We start from the raw sequence: 20169 nt of genomic DNA, 5'->3' as shown, positions 1-20169 counted from the left end.
TAGCTACACGCTGCGGCAGGAATCCAACAGCCCTTTGAGAATATAATATCTTCTTTGTGAAGATTCGCGGGGGATATGGTTTTCGCACGTGGCGATGTCTCCGGCCACGACGATCAAACGCTAGGTACGGATGGACCCTGCAGCATTTCCGGGGTAAAAGCCGTCTCTACTATCAACACACACACGCTGACACTGCATAACAGAGCATCAAGTTTCCGCGCGAAATATCACAGTAGTCTCATGGGACAACGATGACGACCCTGACAATCCATACAACTGGTCCCTTTCTCAAAAATGGACCCTAACAGCCCTGGCGGCATTCACGACATTTATCACCATGATGAACGGCACGATCATAACGGTCGCCCACGAGGCAATTAACCAAGAGTTTAATATCTCAGATGCCTCTTTTCCGCACTCGTACTGGCCCGTTACATCTTGGGCTGTTGGCGGCGGCTGCTTCTCTCTCCTCATCTTACCGCTGATGGAAGACTTTGGCGTGAGATGGGTTTTCCTATCCACATACCTCTGTTTCATCTGTTTCGTTATTCCTCAGGCGCTGGCGCAGAACTTTGCTACGCTTGTTGTAACGCGATTCTTTGCTGGAGGGTGCGTTGCCATCCTCGCGAATACATCGGCTACGGTTATTGGGAATGTGTGGGATAGCGAGAAAGCGCGCAATGTCCCCGTCAGCCTTTATATTGTCACCTATCTCGCCGGAAGCAGTATCGGACCTGTGATCGGGGCTCCTATCTACCAATATCTTTCGTGGAGGTGGATCGGTTATCTACAGCTAATCTGGTATGGCGCTCTCTTGCCGGTATATTTCTTTTTATTCAAAGAATGCCGTGGTATTGCCATCCTGGCGCAACGAGCGAAGGCTTTGAGGAAGGAGGGCAAGTTGGCGTATACCCAGCACGAAATTGACATGGAGGGAACGTCGATGATGAGGATCGTGGCTCGAAGCGCCACAAGGCCTATTGTGCTTTTCTTCACCGAGTCGGTGGTCTTCGTCTCAACGCTCTGGTCCGCCTTCACCGTTGGAACACTCTATCTGTTCACACAGTCAGTCGAACAGGTCTTCGCAGGACTTTATGGCTGGACACCCGCACAAGCCGGCTACGTCCAGTCAGCGATCGTCATCGGTGAGATCATAGGATGGGTCGGAACTCTGTTCTCAGGAAGACTATACTTCAACTCGGCGTCTCGAAACACGGAAGTCCCCGTACACCCATCCCCGAGGCTAGACTATACCTCGCCATAGTGGGCGGAATGATTGGCATCTCAGGAGGAATGTTCACATACGCCTGGACCTCCTATCCTAACCTCCCCTGGATTGCCCCGGCGGTCGGCCTCGCAATGGTGGGCGCAGGTAGTGTGATCGTAGTGACGGGAATCTCGGACTACGTCGTGGATGCTTACAGCAAGTACGCGGCCTCGGCCATTGGTATCATCGCCGCGGGCGAGAACACGTTCTCGGCCTTTCTACCCCTGGCTGCTATGAGTATGTACTCGACTCTTGGCTATAACTGGGCCAGTACGCTTCTTGCGTTTATCTCGTTAGCGTTGTCTCTTGCGCCCATTCTTTTTGTGGTGTGGGGTAAGGAGATTCGGGCAAGAAGTCCGTTCATGAAAGAAGCCATGTTGGAAAAGAGGAGGAAGAGTATTGACTCGGTTTGATACCGGCTTTACTTCTACCTTCTTTCTTTTTTCCCTGTTTTTTCCCCGTATCATTTAGAACGGAGTATGTACATACATCAATCAGGCATTTTAATTTCTCTTTTGCGTCATTAGGCATACATTCGGACAGGGAATTGGGTAGAGCATCTGAATCGAATGACCTCATTCCTGAAAACAAAAGAATATCATCGAAACACCATCTCAAAAAAGCAATTCAAAACGAAGAGCAGAAAAATATTCAGACTTTCGGCTATTCTTGGAACTTCTGCAACAGACATCGGCTCGTTTCACCTGCCACATACGAACCCACGAGGTTGAGAGATCCCGGGTCCCACCGGTTGTTGGAAGTTAAGAGCAAGACCCCAAAAATGGAGCGGGTGAGGCTCAGGCAGTGGCCATGGTTTGGTTCCGGGTGGAGAACTTAGAACTAAGGGGGGGGGTGAGGGTACTCGGTAAGGGGTGCTGTATCGGAAACCGAGTCTGAAGAGGGCATGCATGTAGAAAGATCAGAAACACGCGGACTGAACTTTGTTTTCTTTTTTGGCCCTTTTCTTGAACAAAGGATTGTGTGTCTTGCATGTAACTCTGTCAAGGTGAGACCCCGTGCACGACTAGCACTAGCATCAGCACCACTGGGACCGGCACCACAATCTGTTACATACAATCAATTGCTCCTGTCGGCATAGATGACCCGGGGCCCTAAAAAAATCCCAAAAAAAGAGGTGGGGCAGCTGGGCAACAGAGAGAGAGAACATATGGTACTCTGTACGGAGTACGAAGGATGGAGAAGAGAGTGGAAAAAAATTTGGAATCGAATACAATATACTTTTAACTAAGCATGCAATGGCCAGGAGTCGAGCGGAGATTTTCCAGAATGTGGTATAGAACGGCTCTCGCGTCCGCTAGCTTCGACTCAGCTTTGCTGGTCGCCCTCGTGATCCTTGGAACGGTGCCCAGCCCTACACATCGCAGTGAACACCGTTTTGACGGAGTACATGCATACAACTAAATTTTGGTTGAACCTTCAGCACAGCGGTCAATGTGACGCTTTTCGAGAACAATATCACTCCGCTGCCGATCAAAAAGGAGATCATGCCCACATGTAACACGGAAACGCCCGGTAAACCTTGTCCCGGCCCGCATCTTGAGTCCGGCATCTTCATCTGATTGTTGAGGAGAAAGATCGTCCATCACTTTATGGAGGACAGGGGATCAACTCGGGACTTGGCCGTGAAAGACTGAATGAGGAGGAGGAGGAGATAGTACTACTACGTAGAACCCCCAGTCGGAGTGTTGCAGCATCCCGGTCAAAGTCCCAGCCACGGGAATTCTAGACGAGAGAAACACACTAACGCCCCACGTTCGACGACGAGGCTAAGGGTTAGAACTTCTAGATCGTTTCAGGGTGGACGATCAAACCGAACATTCTCAGTCTCCGTTGCCCTGTGCTCTCCACCCGTCCGGGTTGTTTACATCCCAACTAGTACTAGTCTAGTTATGGAGTCCCGTTAGTCCCGTGAGGCCCGTTAGTCCAGGGGCAGTTTTGGAGAAGGAAAAAAAACATGAAAAAAAGTCCACCATGTTTGAAACTTCGATCAAGAGTCTATCGCAACTCCTGAGCAGTCCGAGTCCACACGGCCCAACATTTTCTTACGAGCGCCCCCCTTTCCTCCCTATTTAGTATACCTTATTTGGGTAATGGTGTGCGATCTAGTTCATTCTCTGCGGAAGAGAGTAAGACATAGTCCGTACTCTTCGGCAAGAGCTTCTAGCATCTCCACGGGGGCGTGTGGGCGCGGTCCGCCATCGTCACATCGGAGTCCGCCCGGTGATCATCGTGTTGGAGGATGAGACAAAATGATGCGACAACCTTAAGCTCCGCGTTCACGAGCAGGGCGATCCGGGATTGGGTGTGTGTAGATCAAAAGGAGGGGTTGGCTGAATACTCCGTACTTGTACGGAGTAGATGTGAGGGGATTCCAAAAAGCAGAGCCCCATAATCGGGGCCGAAGATTCCTTTTTTCGGGCATAGTAGTTAGTTCAAGTTACCCTAGAACTTGACTCGAGAGAACGGAACGGGAGTACAAGATGTACTACCCGCAAAAAGGTTTCGCCGAGGCCATGTGGGCGCCTTAATGTTCTGGACCTTGGTGCTGTTAATTGCTGCTTGATTGCCGCTTGAATTGTTGGTCGGGCCAAGCTTTTTAATTATGACTCGTTTTTCATCTCGTAACCATGGGCGAGAGAAGACGGGTAAGGGCTCCAGGGTATGCCAGGAGGAGATGGAGAGTCTAGATTTGCTGATCTGTATAAAAATGAATGACATAACAATCTAACGGGCGGGTCAGGAACCAGGTACGAGTACGGTGGGGGGAGGGTAGTGGGCGAGTCTCGTCCGAGTTGTCAGCCGGGATATAATTATACCTGCTGCAGGTGTGATAGCCACGAAAGACTCATGCAAGATCCGGCATTTCAGTTTTTGCAGGGAGTGCTCATGCACTCCAGACATGACGTCCGAGGGTTGAAGGATACATCAGCTGGGGGAAATTCGGAACGGCAATAGGGGTGGGAGGGGAGGGAGCATGCCATCCCTTTTTTCGACTGGTCTGTTCTGATCAGTCGTGCGCTAGACTAGGATGACTCGAGGGTCGGGATAACCGGAAGCGATCTGGTCAAGCCACAGCCGTTTAGACCGAAGGACAGAGGGGGGGCATATCGGAGAAATAGCAGAAATGGGGGGTGTACAATGGGACCTTGGACAAATGGATTGGAGCCACCGGGTTAGTGGGAAGAGTGGGAGGAGTGGGAGGAGTGGGTCAGGGCAACCCGGTTTCAATGGCTGCATGTAAGCGCCCAGTGGGAAGTCTGAAACACCAGTCCAGCGCCAGTTTGACTTGTGAGCGAGCTCTTGGCATGTCTCCACTGGGTCACTCCCGTTGGCCTGGCCGCGGCACCCTGGTCACAGTAGCCTTGAAACGAGAAAAGTGATCCCCCTCGAAATGCACAGACGTTCTGCAGTCCAGTCACGGGTGGCGCGGGAGTGTCGAATCAGGGTACAGGGAGGGGAGATGAGAGATGAGAGATGAGAGATGGAAGAGGAGAGAGAAGGAGAGAGAGTAGTAGGAAGTAGGAAGTAGGAGTATGGAGGAAGTAGGAAGTACGATACTGTATTGTCAGTATTGTCAGTGATGTGATGCAAGCTCTCTTTTTGGGGCAGCAACAACAGAGGAAAGCGTAAGCCTCCTTCTTTCCCGGCCCCAGTGGATCACTTACCATACGTAACCATGTACTTTTCTAAGAATGAACAACGTTATATGGGAGTCCCACTCTGCAATACGGTAACAGTCACAGTCACCGTAACACCACCCATTGGCTTCCCATCTCATCTACTCGGACGGGCTATTATTAACTTAACTTACTGTTCCCCTTCCTCTCCTCCTCTCTTCCTCCATCCTACTCTGTCGAGAATTCTCTCTCCTTCGTTTCTTTCTTCCGCTGTGCGAATTCCACAGAGGCTTCTACCGGCTGGTCCAGTATAATCTCTGACATCTCTCTTTCTTCGGTCTTTCTCTCTCTTTGTCGCCATTTCCTGAGGCTGGCTCCTCTTGTCTCTCAACGCTTCACGAAATTTGAATCTCTCCGGTAGTCGCGTATTTTCGCTCCTTGCCGCTCATCGCATTCAAACCCAGCCCCCTTGCGATCTATCGAATCGCCTACATCTTGAATCTATCTCTTCCGCGCGGCTATCCGACTTGTGTTTCGCGATCGACCAGAGTGAGTCGGCCCGCATTGATGCGATGCGTTTCATATCCCCAGAGTCAGGTCTAGAGTCGGAACCCGTGGACATCGCCTTTGTCTCACGCCTTCTTGTCTTGAATCCTTTCTTTGTTACTCGCCTCGTTTATCTATCTGCCCTTTTCCGCCTGTGTGCTGATCAATCGATTCTTTAGCAAACCGTGTGGCACCATGTATCCTCACCCGGGTGCCCCGATGCCACCCCCGCCGACGCAGAAGCCGGAAACCTTTATGCTCTCGCAAGAGGCGCAGAACAGCCTTCCGCATGATGCGCAAGTCGCTCTGCAGCAAGTCGATAATCGTACGTCCTGCGTCGATTCCACCCACGCCGAAACTCCGTGAGGTCTTTGTTTGTTAACCTGACTCGTCCTCGATAGTAAAATATTTCCTTTTGTCAGCCCCCGTCGACTGGCAACAGGACCAGCTCATTCGCCGTTTCCTCCTCCCGACCGGCGACTATGTTTCGTGTATTCTCTGGTTAGTACTGGAACTGATAAATGGCCGAGCTTCACACCGAAGAGGCCAAAGGCCAAAGCTAACCAGATTTGTCCTACAGGAGCAACCTCTTCCACATTTCGGGTACCGACATCGTTCGCTGTCTCGCTTTCCGATTCCAGGCGTTTGGCCGTCCCGTGAAGAACTCCAAGAAATTCGAAGAGGGCATCTTCTCCGACCTACGAAATCTCAAGGCCGGCACCGATGCGACCCTCGAGGAGCCCAAGAGCGCGTTCCTGGACTTCCTGTACAAAAATAACTGCATTCGCACGCAGAAGAAGCAAAAGGTGTTCTACTGGTACAGCGTTCCCCACGACCGACTGTTCCTGGATGCGCTCGAGCGAGACTTGAAGCGCGAGAAGATGAACCAAGAAGCGACAACGGTCGCGGTCAGCGAACCCGCCATGTCCTTCGAATTCGACTCCTCCCAGTCCCTATATGAGCAATTGACGAAAGCGCAACAAGCGAATTCCTCCTCGTTCGCTGCCCACGCAAGTACGACATATGGCCAGCCCAACTCCCCCGTGGTTCGGACCGTTGACGCAATGCCTCCTCCCCAGATGGCTCCCCCAGCGATGCCGCTACTCCAGGACGACTCGGGTCACCCCGCGATGTACGGAGCTCCGCAGATGCCCCTGACGAATAACCTCGTTCAGGGTATCATCAAGCGTGAGCAAGATTACGGCCCAGTTCAATACGATCGCAACGGAATGCCCATGGCACGTATCCACCAACGCCATTCGTCCATGCCAACCTTCTACGAGTACTCCCCCGCTCCGTCCTTTGTGTCCTCGCAGTACGAGGACTACAGCAACCGCGGCCTGTCGTTCGAACCCGTGACCCCGCCTCAGCATTCTGTCGGACTTGGGGCTGAACCGGCCTATATCGCTAACGAAGATACCGGCTTGTACACTGCGATTCCCGATCTCTCAAACGCGGCTTCGTACAACCCTATGATGCAGCTGCCTCCATCGAACTTCGCCAGTGGCCACTACCCTTCTGCGTCCCGATCTTTCTCGTCCAACGCCTATCCCGTTATCGAGGGCTCCCCGACATACAAACAGCGCAGGCGCCGACCATCCGTCACCCCGGGTGCCTCGAGTATGCCGGGTACAGCGCACGGTTCCGCCCATGGCACCCCAGCACCCCAACCGCCACCCTATGCTGCACACCGGCCTAGCGATCTTCGTCGCTCGGTGTCTCAGCTCTGTGGCCCCGGTGGCTGAAGGAGAGGAGACCGCACAGGACTACTCTCGCTCATACCCTTCCATGCTTCCCCAGAAGGACCTGCTTCAAGAAATCTCGCGTCACGGAACCCCACTGCAAAACCTCGACGAATCCGTCAACCATCATCACTCTGTGCCCCTCAACCACCAAGCTGATGACTTGGCAGCGCTTCCTACGAGCGCAGCATTGGAGAACACCGTTCAAAATAGCACTGGCCGATCGGAAAGGGCGGGCCCTGGTCCTGCTCGCCGGGCTCGCAGTGCGACCATGATGGAGCTGGGTCCATACCCCCCATAAATCCCATTCATGCCCAATCCCATCCTGTGGCAGACTCTTCAAGAGATTAGAACACCTAAAAAGGTAAGTCTGGTTCTATTTTTAATTCTTCAGTCCCCAATTGTGGGGACGATCTGCACTCCGTCCCTGTCATCAGTGTGATGGGGTTTCGATTGGCGCCGAAACTAACTTGGGCGCGTAGGCACGTGAGGACTCATACCCAAGAACGCCCATACCCCTGCCCCTACTGCAGCAAAGCCTTCTCGCGCTCCGACAATCTTGCACAGTAAGCTTACACCACACCTGACGCTTGAGGCGTTGGCTTGCCCTGCCTTGTTATTATTACCGTTGCTAATTTCTCCACTTCTCAGACATCGTCGGATCCACGAGGCCCAACAAGACGGTCAGCCCGCCCTCGCTACCGAGGAAGATCTGGAGAATGATGGCGAGTTCGACTCTCCTGAGTCGTCTCCTCCTGCTCCCGCTCACCCCCACCCCCACAGCATGGTCAACATGCCCGCAATGACCTCCATGGCCACCCCCATGAGTATTCCTGCCGTGCCGGGCATGGCTTCCCACATGATTGCTCCACAAATGCTCCAGCAGCAGTTGTGAGTTTTAGTTATATGAGGGTTTTACCTCCCGGCGCGGTTTCATTGTCTGGGTTCGTTGGCGCCGCGGCGTCCTGCTCTACCGTCTTGTAATCTTTTTTTTTCACTTTTGCCTGCCTGGCCTGGTCTTGCCTCGCCCGTTCTGAATTCTTCTTCTTTTTTTTGTGTCTGCTATTTGTGTTGGGATGCACACGGCTGTATTTTGCAACGGATCGAGGAACTCCCTCAATCTACCTTGTATTATTGTCTTGTCTCGCCTTCGTGCCGTGCCACTAGGCACACACAACCCGCGGTTCACACAATCTGCCCGGCGGGTACGGGCACATCAGGCGTAGACAGCGCGGGGGATTTATATGGACTTGGGCACACACATCTTGGTTATATTTTCTTTTTTCTACTACTGGAACTGCTGGGTTGGTTGCTTTTTCTGGAATATCGGGTATCTTCTCAGAAGAGCGAGGAAATTTGGAATTGGATGTCGCTTTGTGGCGGCTTCGATTATACTATAGACTACTTAACGAATTGAATTGATTAAAATTGTTTCAAATGCGGGGCTACTATGTAGATGCTACCAGGTGTTTTTAGTAGTAACATACTGCAAGTTCGAAGTTGCGCTGCCGATCATCATAATACGTGATTGTCACGTGTGCTGACGTCGACAGCAAGCAAGAGGCAGCTCTCAATTCCGATCACTTCAGCCCCACGACTTGGTCAATTCAGAGACCAGCAGTAAACATATTCCGTTGTCACTGCGCATTACCGGCGCATATCATTCTCTGCTGCCACCTAGCAAGCATCGCGCAGTGCCCATAGCCGCATGACCTGCACGCCTCCTCGCGGCGCCCGATTGAGGAGTTGATTTGATTTGCGGAATCACCAGAAGCAGCCATAGACCCCTGTCTACGATTTGGTCAGTCATCACCGGATGCTTGGCGCAGAACATCTATCCCAAGAGTTTGCCTACGACGTTTTAAATTGCCCTGGTTGCGACTCGGATACGTGACTACTAGTATATGTTACTGGCAACTTCCCCACGATTGTTGTGGGCCTTTTGATCTTATCTCCAGAGCTCGTGTTACCGGAGGGTTCGTCCCGAACGCAACGCTTCTCTTTGACTGACCTTGGACAAGTGCATGATCCCTGTGGATTATTAAGCCGGCTGGAAGTGGGAATTCGTCCGATGGAGAGAAGGCGAGAAGATGGGACTGAAGCCGCTGCCGGCGACGGTGGTGGCGTCTTCGCAGAGAGAAGACATGAGGACGACGTTCACGATTCTTCAAAGAGCGCTTGGTACCTATTTCTACTTACAGTGTCTATTGGCGGGCAAGTCTCTTCTCTGTCTCTTTATCTTTGACTTCTTTTCTTGCTTACACAATATAGACTCCAAGTTGTCTGGTCTGTAGAACTTTCAAATGGATCGGTAAGTTCGGCCTCTCTCCCTTCTACAGATTCACCAATCACTATCTCCGCTGTGTTTACCGTAGGGGAATCTCCAAGAGCTCTGCTAACTGCGCCCACCCTCTTGTGTAACAGCCCTTTCTACTTTCCCTGGGTATGAGCAAAGCGCTCCTGGCCGTTGTTTGGATCGCGAGCCCCCTCGCCGGGACTTTGGTTCAGCCTTACATCGGTATCCGCAGTGATAACTGCCGTAGCCCGTGGGGTAAACGCAAGCCGTTCATGGTAATCGGTGGTGCGGCGACTATATTATGCCTTCTCGCCCTTTCGTGGTCGCGGGAGATGGTCGGTGGCTTCTTGTCTATCTTTGGCGCTGATCGTGATTCGAACGGGACAAAAACGATGATTATTATCGTTGCAACTCTCTTCATGTTTGCCCTCGACTTTGCTATCAATACGGGTATGGTTATTACTCTCTTCATCTTCGCTCGCTCACAGACCTGATCCACTCATTTGCTAATCCGATTGCTATAGTGCAAGCTGGAATTCGAGCATTTATTCTTGACAACTGTCCCGCTCACCAGCAGGAACAAGCCAATGCCTGGGCTAGCCGATTAACCGGCGTCGGCAATATCCTAGGCTTTATCTCCGGATACAGTGACCTGCCGAAGTATTTGCCATTCTTGGGAAATACACAGTTCCAAATCCTCTGCGTCATTGCATCGGTCTCTCTTGCTGTTACATTAAGCGCGAGCTGCATATACATCAGAGAACGTGATCCCCGACTGGAAGGTCCACCCAGTACAAGCGAGCTGGGTGTGGTGTCTTTCTTTCGCCATGTATTCAGGTCCATCCGTGATTTACCACCGCAGATTTCTCAAATCTGCAAGGTGCAGGTCGCTGCCTGGGTGGGCTGGTTCCCGTTCCTATACTACTCGACAACATACATTGGCCAGCTTTACGTGAACCCGATTTTCGCAGATCATCCGAATATGCCAGAGACTGAGATTGATAGGGCCTGGGAAGAAGCTACCCGCATGGGCACATTCGCGCTTCTTGTTTACGCCATAATTTCATTCCTTGCTAACATCCTTCTTCCTCTGTTCGTTGTGCCGACTTATGGAGACGCCTTGGCCTCCGCTGGAGACGACAACGAGGGCTCCATTGACACTGCGAATGGGGATGAAGATGAACCTACTGAACACCGGCGACTGTCATTTTCGGCAATTCCAAGCACTTCAGCTGAGCCACTACTTGACCCAGCGACTCATAAGAGATTCCCTGTAGAGGGGAAACCGACATGGCTTGCGCGCCTCCAGATCCCTGGATTGACGCTCCGGCGTACGTGGCTTTTATCTCACCTTCTGTTCGCGGCGTGCACGTTCAGCACGATATTCGTTTCCTATTATCCAGCAGGAACGGTTATTATCGGCTTCCTTGGGATCTGTTGGGCCGTGACGCTGTGGGCGCCATTCTCCCTCATTTCCAATGAAGTTGCCCTCATTGATGTTCAGCATCGTCGCAAGCGTCGTCAAGCAAGATCTCACCACGCAGCCCAGGGTGCTCCCTCAACGGCTCATCGTTCCGGGTCATACGCAGCTGTTTCTGGGGAAGATGATCATGAATATCATGAAGACCACGAGAATGAAGGCAACGGTGACCACGAGCACGAGCACGATCTCGAAAACGGTCGACTTGGGTCTGCGTCCGAAGATGAAAATACTGCCCAGGCTGGTATCATCTTAGGTCTACACAATGTTGCCATCTCATTCCCTCAGATATTCTCCAGTCTTATCTGCAGCGCTATATTCAAAGCTGCTCAAAAACCACGAGGCGAGCCGTGGGATGATAGTGTGGGGTGGGTTCTACGATTCGGTGGAGTCGCTGCACTCCTTGCCGCGTGGTTGACCAAAAGGTTAGCCGAGGGGACACGGTGATCCTGCATCATAATCTTGTGTGCTTGATGGTAAACTTGGCTTCTGCCAGTAGCCAATATAATTGGATTGATTTCGGCCCCAAGCAAACACAAAAGCAAAAGCATAGTACAGCATGTATCGACGATGTAGTACGAAAGTGGGTCAGACATTGTAGGCACGGAATCAGCTGAGTGATCTATTCTATTCAAATACTTGAAAATTCGACAGTGATCTCATTGTTTCAATCTACCAGGACACATCATACATAACAAAAGCTCCGAAATACCAAGAAGACTGCTTGGTGTAAGACTATGGCTATTGCATGCAGCGCCGATCCCCCCTTAAACCACCCGCAACCCAACCATGTCTTGGCAGCGGAAGTGGGCCACGTGTTAATTACCGAAATACGCTAACCATACCGTCTCATTACACCACTCAGCCCTGTCATCTCCCGCTTTTCCCAACTCCGCCCCTGCCAACGGCGTCCCTCTCGTATCGGTCTCGTCTTTCGTATACCAAACCCCTTCCAGCCGATGTGTCCCTCCGTCCCTCCCAGGCGGGTGCAACTCCAAGAACCTCAAACCTTCCAACCCTATTTCCGTCTGGCACTCCTTCACTCCTCCGAGCTTCCAGTCGCTAGAGTATGCGCAGCTCGTCCTAGCTCTTTTTCGCCAGAGTTACTTGCCAGGTGTCCACACCCGCCCTCGAGCATCACTGATCGAGTCGCGATGGCCAGTCAACTGTTTGGCGATGCCGCCTACGCCCTCATAAGTACGCACCACCCAGAACATCAAGCGCGGGGTTAGCCCTTTTGGCAAATGCTAACCTCTTTGCTTTACTCTTAGGGCGAGCGGCCGAAGACACTGACCCTGATGGTACGCATCCAACAGCCTAGGCTCCCTCCCTTCCCTGCCGAGAAAGCTCCCCTTCACGACGCGGCGATCTGACATGTGGCTTGGAATACAGATGCCCCCGAGGCGGGCTCGAAGGAGATCACCAGCTCCTGGGCGCTTTTTATTATGATTATGCTATTGATGTTTGCCCTGTTCACGAGCTATATCCTGCAGCAAAAGAAGATCCAAGCTGTGCACGAGACCGTGCTCTCCATCTTTGCGGGTATGTGATATCGGAGCGGCAGGCGCAGGGCGACAATGGCTGGCAATTCGTCGATCGCCTTGATGCCCTGCGCGTTGTCGTGCATATCTTACCGGTATTTCCCAAGCTAACAAGGACCAGGCATGTTCGTTGGTCTGATCATCCGCCTCACCCCGAAATCCAACCTTCAGGACAGTGTCGCCTTCGACTACCAGTTCTTCTTTAACCTCCTTCTTCCTCCCATTATTCTCGCCTCCGGGTACGAGCTGCATCAAGCGAATTTCTTCCGCCACATTGGTACCATTCTCACCTTCGCCTTTGCGGGAACGTTCATCTCAGCCATCGTGCTCGGTTTGGTTCTATATCTCTGGACACGGATTCCGATTAGCGGGCTCAATATCTCCTTCGTCGAAGCGATTTCCGTCGGTGCCACGCTCTCTGCAACAGATCCCGTTACCATCCTCGCCATTTTCAATCTCTATAAAGTCGAGCCGAAGCTATATACCATCATCTTTGGCGAGTCCATTCTGAATGATGCTATTGCCATTGTTCTTTTCGAGACGGCACAGAAGTATGCCGAGAGCGCGGCTGGGTCTCTGACATTCCTCCATTTGTTCGAGGCTTCGGGACTCTTCTTGGTTGTCTTCTTTGGCAGCATGTTGATTGGTATCGTAGTCGGCATCGTCACGGCACTTGGCCTCAAGTATACTCTTGTGCGTCGTATGCCGAAGATCGAGAGCTGCCTCATCGTCCTTATTTCCTACGCCAGTTATTTCTTTTCCAACGGTGTCCATATGTCGGGTGGGTATCTCGTTCCATGTTGATTTGCACTCGCCACATTGCAGCTAACCTTGAATTATAGGCATTGTGTCTCTCCTGTTCTGCGGTATCACCCTCAAGCATTACGCCTACTATAACATGTCGCGCCGTACGCAGTTGACCACTAAATACCTATTCCAAGTCATGGCGCAGCTTTCGGAGAATTTCATCTTTATTTACCTCGGCCTGGACCTTTTCGTTGAGTCCAACCTGCAGTTCAACCCGCTCTTCATCCTTGTGGCAGTCTTCGGTATCTGTCTGGCACGCTACTTGGCTGTGTTCCCGCTCTCCAAGGCCATCAATTGGTTCCTTCGCTATAGAGCTCGCCGTCGCGGCATTGAGGTTGCCGATGAATTGCCTTTCTCCTACCAGGCCATGCTCTTCTGGGCTGGACTGCGTGGTGCTGTCGGTGTCGCGCTGGCCGCTGGCCTCACGGGTGTCAATGCGCCTGCACTACGGGCCACTGTTTTGGTCGTTGTCGTGTTAACCGTTATTATATTCGGCGGTACCACAGCCCGCATGTTAGAGATTATGGGCATTCGTACCGGCGTGGTCGAGGAAATCGACTCAGATGACGAGTTTGACATCGAAGTTACCCATGGAGGAACATACTACAAGCGCTCCGACACTGCTCTGGGATACACTCCCCGCCACGACTCCACCATTCCCCTGGACGGCGTCAACAACTCACGAGCCGGTCTCGGCCGCCGCGCGGACAGCTACACAAGCGGTAATAACCAGCGCCCGAGTCCACCCGGACACACCCGGATGTACTCGAACGCCTTCAGTCAAAAGGACACGCAATCAAAGCGCGATCGCTCATCTACAGCAACCCTTCTCAACGGCGGTGCCAGCGATCCAGACCTTATCGCCAGCGACGACGAGTTCGGACTCCCGCCCAACGGCCAGAACCGTTCCAACTCCGTCGCCCACCCCGATGAGTTCGACCTCGACCTCGACAATGCTTCGGACGATGACCTCCCACCCGCAGCAAGCAGTTCGTCTCGTCTCCGCCGATCTCCATCACACCCGACCCCAGCTGGAACGGGAACACACACACCCTCACCGAACCCAGGTACATCAACAAGCGTCTCCCCAGCCCGTCGCGAACCCACACTCAGTGCGCGCGACGCTCTTCGGGACCTGTGGCAGGGCGGTGCATCGGGCGACCACGCCGCGTGGTTCCGGCAACTTGATGAGGACTACATTAAGCCGAAGCTGTTACTTGATCAGTCCAACCACAAGGGTCCCGGACCTGGCGCTGTTTGAATTGAGTTGAGTTTTGATTTTGATTTGATATGACATGATTACCCTGAAAACGCATCTCCTTCCGCCCTGAGTTGACTTTGACATTGACTTGCATGTGCATGGTCTCTATCAGGTGTTTTGTGTTTTACAAGATGAATTGTATATTTAGCCTTCTTACCTTCAAGTTTTACACCTTCTTACCCGTGACGCTTTCAAGTTTTTTGCCGCTTTGGATTTTCGCATTTTCGTAACCCCAAGGATTCGTTTTTTCTTCTTCGCGGTATTCTCGAAATTCGACGGTCATAGCTTTGGTGGCCTTTTTCTTCTTTCGATTCTTCTGGCTTTGTTTCTCTTTCTTTTGGTGCCTTGGCCCTCTAGGCAGCAGGATCGCCCCGGTGGCTGCCAGTGGTCCTCTGCTCTCTGTTCTACTAGTACTACTATTATATGGTTGAGTGTCTGGCTGGGCTTCGGCTCCGGTCCACTAGAGCTGTGCATTTTTGAATACTTGTTTGCAGTACCTTGTGATAAGAATAAGACAGTGGTTAGAGATCTAAGGATGGATTTTTAGTTGTAGCATGCCACGTAGGTATTCGAAAATCTACTACTAACTAGTACTGACTACTTGTACTTACTACCAGTATATGGGCCCGAGTGTACCACCAAAAACAACCCAGAGCCACTATATCGTACACCCCGAAATACTACTCAGTGCAAATTTATGCTGGCACTAGAAAGGGAAATCCAGCTGCTTATTGACCGTCAATCAATGATAAGACAGTAGGGTGATCCCCTCCCAAATTCAAATTTCATTTTGGAGCCTCAGACTGAGCCGCAATTCCCGTTTCTAGATATTTTAATCTTGAGAAGTAGCAGTGCCGCACTGCTATCCCCTCGCCTTTGCATAAGTGCTCTCACAGACCCATTGGCCGAAGGGAAGTTCAAGTATTGCCACAATATTAACCTGGGGCGCTTTCTTCTTTGCGTTTTATAGGTTGGTGAAATGAGGCTGTGCCTGCTGGTAGTCGCTCCGAGCCGTCGCTGGCCAGCCAGTCGCAGAGTATTCTACTTACTGACTCCCCATTTGAACTTCCAATATGGTGGTCAAGAAAAACCCCGGTTAGGTGGACTATGGGGCTCTTCGGGCCATTTCAAATTTCCCCTAACAAATTTGGGTACACTATAATATACACACATTAAAAACCACTCAAATAACCATAATACTATATTTTCACCACAATCTAACTGTAGATAGTCAATTGAGACGTATTTAAGAAGCAAGAACGGTGGCAACTGAAGAGGTAGGGAGAGAGGTGGCTCGAGTGGTGTAGTATTATATAATTTGTCCCCCTGGCTGCTGTCCAAGTGTCGGCTGTCATTATTACGTTGTAGTAGGGTTGCACCTAGCCAGTAGCACAACACCCACTGGCATCATGATGTTCACTCAAATCGTCCTGCGTTCAGAGATCGACTCCAATGATCCCATGTCGGAAGAAGCCATATTTCTCCTTGGCCTTGATTTTCCTTTCCTTCAAAAACTTCACTCGTAACCGTTTGGCCTCTTCCTCGCCTATGGTGTTATCTGCATACTTATACACCATGTTGCGGATTTCGGGAGGGAATCTTGCCAGGGCCATATCAACAACTCTGTTCCTTTCTGTCCACCAGATCTCTCTTTGTGGAAGAACGTTTGCTGACGAAATGATCCTAATGTGCGGGTCTACCAGGTAGAGCACCAAAGCTTTGCGATGCCCATATTTGGACTTGTCGACCAGGGGAAATGAAGAGACGCGATGTTGTACGACCTTCGTGGGTTGAAATGCTTCCCAGCTCTTGTGTCACCAATGTTCGCTCTCGGGGCTCGCTAAATCCATAGATAGACTCGACCCATTCAGCGTGGTATTTAATTATAAACAATCACACGTGGCATAGGGAGACTGGATACATTTAGATAGTATATGTAATCCTGAGCTACTCCCTCGGTTTATCTTGCAGGTCAGACAGATCTTTGGTCCCCGACCGGCTTCCAACCAATCACATACTACTGCAGTAGTCGGCTCCCCTCTTTTTGTTTCAAACTCCGAGCATCATGATTTCTTTACAGCGTCACAACATCCGCTGAGCCGTAATTTATGATATTCCACCTGGGCACTTTCAGAAATTACGGTCATGTGCAGTCCTTGTAGAAGTGGTACTTAGGTAGTGCTTAAGTATATCCCTCTCATGTCTTATATCTTTAAGTGAAGCGAGGAATAGGAAATGTCCGAGGCATATGACCAGTCATATCATTCCGAGGCAAACTAATAGAGTGTCGCAGGCACGGAGTTGTGACGGTCTGGGATGACGGGTTTGTTTGGGGCTGTAAGAAGGTTGAGGAATCAGAAATGCATAACTTTTACCTCTCAAGACTCTCATTTTCAGTGAAGATTTTTTAATTCCCTGCGCTGGATGAGAGTTTCTTGCATAGATCCCCACACCGTGATCAGCGAATTATTTCATAGAAGCATTTCGGCTTTCGCCATAAGCAGCTTAGCAGAATTGTCAAGCATATGTCAAGCATACGGAGATTCGATATTCGGAACGTGATGAAACTTAATTCCGCGTTCCAGACTTAGCTATAAACGGCTGGATGATCTTATCGAATATAGAAAGCCGCCATGGCGAGACAGTCCCGAGGCACATTCCGTCACCACCAACCAGAACATCAACCCCTATCTTCCCGCTATCGCGACATATCATTCACTCAGCGCCCGGCATAAAGTCACGCAATAAAAAGTACCAATATCAGCGGACAATACCCCGCCGACACTCAGAACAGGACAAGATTGTCATGACATGACATCCAATCCTCGTACACAACTCGGGTCCCGCACAGCCACTAAAAGGCTATATCCCCGCACACCCAGACCCCCTCCCATCTTCCAACCAGAGCTTCGCAGTTCCTACCGAGACTTGATAGAGCGATAAAGCTTTGATTTGCCGGCGTGCCAAAGTGAGGAGAAGATGACGGGGTTCGAGCCTTTTTCTTGTCTCGGGGAGTTTAGATTGGATCTCTTATCGCAATGCGGAAGGTGGTTTGGATTGGCATAAATCATGCAGGGTGCGCCGCAGGGTGGTCTTAGTCTTGATCCTGGTCTTGTTTTTGATCTGAGGTCATCTTGTACAGACGCGCTGGATCCGTCCTACGCTACTCACCCCTCGAACTAGGGAGGCATTCCAAGTACTTTGCTCGCTTACATGGGCTGGGATTTATATCCACCGACAGGAATTTAAACATCTTAGGCATCAACACGCTCAATATCACCCCTCCCTTCTCCATCAAAATTGCACCAAGAATCTGCGCGACGGCTCATCTCATTCCAAGATGGATCTAGTCAAATCGGCTTCACGCGATAAAAAGTCGCTCCGTGATGGCGTCGAACACGATGGTCCCGCCGAGACAGGCGATATGGAGCTACTAGGTTCGTAAACCCCTCCCTAATGCTCTGGATAATGGACAATTCTACCTGAGGAACAAATTACAATCCACACGGGACCAATTTTTACAACATTACAGCCGCTAACTAATCTATCTATAGCAACGTTGGGGTATAAGCAGGAACTACGACGTCACTATTCAACAATTCAGATCTTCGCTGTCGCATTTAGTATTATGGGCCTGTTACCATCTATTGCGTCGACGCTATCATTTTCTATGCCAGCTGGGCCGGTGGGCATGGTTTGGGGATGGTTGGTTGCGAGTTGTTTTATTTTCATTGTTAGTTTGGCTATGGTATGTTCATCTTTTTATTTACTTCAAATTTATCAATGCATGCTACTATGTTTCTACTCTGTTTTTGATAATGATTTTGCTTACAAGTTTTGATTTTAGGCTGACATGGCTTCTGCCATGCCCACTGCCGGCGGTCTTTACTTCTGGACACACTACTACGCTGCAGAGAAGTGGAAGAACCCTCTTAGTTTTCTAGTTGGTTATAGCAATACCATTGGGCTGATTGGTGGTATTTGCTCTATTGATTGTACGTCAAATCTCAGTCTCATTCCAGCCTCCACGAGACTATTTCATTAATCCAGTCTTGCTTCGAACCGCAGCCTCATAAGCTAACACCATCTCACTCACCCTTCTAGACGGCTTCGCCAACATGCTCCTCTCAATGATATCCATAACCCGAGACGGAACGTGGTCCGCAACCCGCCCCATAATCTACGGTACATACGCAGCAACAGTATTCTCGCACGGCTTCATAGCAATATTCTTTGGCAGAATAATGCCAAAGATCCAATCGGCATGCATATTCCTAAACGTCGCCCTAGTAGTCGCAACCGTGATCGCATTACCAATCGGCAAATCCGAGAACGCACCCCCCATCAACTCAGGCTCGTATGTCTTCGGCCAGGTAGAGAATTTGACTACTTGGCCGACGGGCTGGGCGTTTATCATGGCGTGGTTGTCGCCTATTTGGACGATTGGCGCGTTCGATTCGTGCGTTCATATGAGCGAGGAGGCGACGCATGCTTCGCGGGCTGTACCTTTGGGTATTATTTCTTCGGCGGGGCTTTGTGGAGTGCTTGGGTGGTTGAGTTTGGCTGTTATTGCGGCTTGTATGAGTACTGATATTGACGGGATTTTGAATTCGAAGTTTGGGCAGCCGATGGCTCAGGTTTGTTTTTTCTCGGATCCTGGGAAGATGGTAAGTGAATGGATGCTAACTTTTACTATTCTATAAAACTTATAGATCTATTTCGATGCCCTAGGCAAGAATGGTGCCCTCGGATTCATGGCTGTTAACGCCATAGTTCAATACTTCATGGGGCTTAGCATCGTGAGTTCTGACCCTAGTAGCTAGTCCTCCAGGGCTCTAAGCTACTCCATAATCTGTATCTTTCTAACAAAAGCCACCTCCACCAGGTCCTCGCCGCCTCCCGCCAAAGCTGGGCCTTCTCCCGTGACGGTGCACTCCCATTATCAGGATATTTCCGCAAAGTCAGCCAACATAGGCTAATGCGCTATCAACCCGTTCGAATGGTCTGCGGTGTAGTAACAGCCGCCGCAATAATCGGACTACTCTCACTCATTGACGCCGCCGCCGCCAACGCCCTATTCTCCCTCGCCGTTGCAGGAAATGATCTCGCTTGGCTAACGCCTATCCTGGCGCGACTGATCTGGGGCCAGGACCGTTTTGTCCCTGGGGAGTTTTATACGGGGAAATATTTGAGTAAGCCGATTGCCTGGGTTGCGGTTGTTTATATGGCTTTTGCGATTGTTTTGTGTATGATTCCGACTGAAGGGCCGAATCCGTCTGGTGAGTTCTTTTTCATTCCCGCTTCTCTCCTCTCTTTTGTGTCCTTGCTGACGAGTGATGAAGCTGAAAATATGAATTATACTGTCGTTATCAACGGTGCACTCTGGATTGGTGCAATCCTCTATTATGCTTTGCATGCTCGGAAGACGTTCAAGGGGCCTCAAACAACTGTCGCGCCTGAAGATGAAGGGAAACGAATCGAAGAGGAGGGTGACTCTGACGTTAAGAAATTATAGGATTAGTGGTAGCCCTCGAGAATTATTCTTCGCCTTCGCCTGGGTATAAAAATATTCAGCTACTGAAGTGTCAGAT

At 50.8% G+C, this 20169-nt stretch overlaps 5 protein-coding genes across 5 annotated transcripts; all 5 read left to right on the top strand.

Annotated features, from left to right (window-relative positions):
• Window positions 1-75: 75 nt before the first annotated feature.
• Window positions 76-1680, top strand: N7509_005632 (uncharacterized protein; the record flags this gene model as incomplete). The annotated part of the gene is made up of 3 exons (XM_056630269.1): window positions 76-124; window positions 204-1128; window positions 1182-1680. The coding sequence occupies 3 exons, from the start codon at window positions 76-78 to the stop codon at window positions 1678-1680; spliced, it is 1473 nt and encodes a 490-aa protein (XP_056489571.1).
• A 3966-nt stretch (window positions 1681-5646) lies between these two features.
• Window positions 5647-8088, top strand: steA (sexual development transcription factor SteA; the record flags this gene model as incomplete). Its single annotated transcript, XM_056630268.1, has 6 exons — window positions 5647-5776; window positions 5853-5952; window positions 6032-7071; window positions 7151-7477; window positions 7588-7759; window positions 7845-8088. The coding sequence occupies 6 exons, from the start codon at window positions 5647-5649 to the stop codon at window positions 8086-8088; spliced, it is 2013 nt and encodes a 670-aa protein (XP_056489570.1).
• Window positions 8089-9264: 1176 nt separating this feature from the next.
• Window positions 9265-11416, top strand: N7509_005630 (putative sucrose transporter; the record flags this gene model as incomplete). Its single annotated transcript, XM_056630267.1, has 4 exons — window positions 9265-9422; window positions 9465-9504; window positions 9618-9939; window positions 10014-11416. 4 exons carry the CDS (start codon window positions 9265-9267, stop codon window positions 11414-11416), a joined length of 1923 nt encoding a protein of 640 aa, XP_056489569.1.
• Window positions 11417-12123: 707 nt separating this feature from the next.
• On the top strand, window positions 12124-14578 carry N7509_005629 (bifunctional K:H/Na:H antiporter NHX1; the record flags this gene model as incomplete). Its single annotated transcript, XM_056630266.1, has 5 exons — window positions 12124-12166; window positions 12241-12270; window positions 12362-12511; window positions 12632-13291; window positions 13353-14578. 5 exons carry the CDS (start codon window positions 12124-12126, stop codon window positions 14576-14578), a joined length of 2109 nt encoding a protein of 702 aa, XP_056489568.1.
• Window positions 14579-17918: 3340 nt separating this feature from the next.
• Window positions 17919-20093, top strand: N7509_005628 (putative GABA permease; the record flags this gene model as incomplete). The annotated part of the gene is made up of 6 exons (XM_056630265.1): window positions 17919-18015; window positions 18133-18326; window positions 18426-18573; window positions 18683-19245; window positions 19291-19377; window positions 19464-20093. The coding sequence occupies 6 exons, from the start codon at window positions 17919-17921 to the stop codon at window positions 20091-20093; spliced, it is 1719 nt and encodes a 572-aa protein (XP_056489567.1).
• Between the last annotated feature and the right edge of the window lie 76 nt (window positions 20094-20169).

The sequence above is a fragment of the Penicillium cosmopolitanum genome (genome assembly GCF_028827165.1).
Source record: "Penicillium cosmopolitanum strain IBT 29677 chromosome Unknown utg000006l:49.0-5199605.0:1.0-5204138.0, whole genome shotgun sequence".
NCBI lineage: Eukaryota > Fungi > Ascomycota > Eurotiomycetes > Eurotiales > Aspergillaceae > Penicillium > Penicillium cosmopolitanum.
Note: the sequence above shows the minus strand (reverse complement) of the source record. Positions and strands in the feature narration are given on the sequence as shown.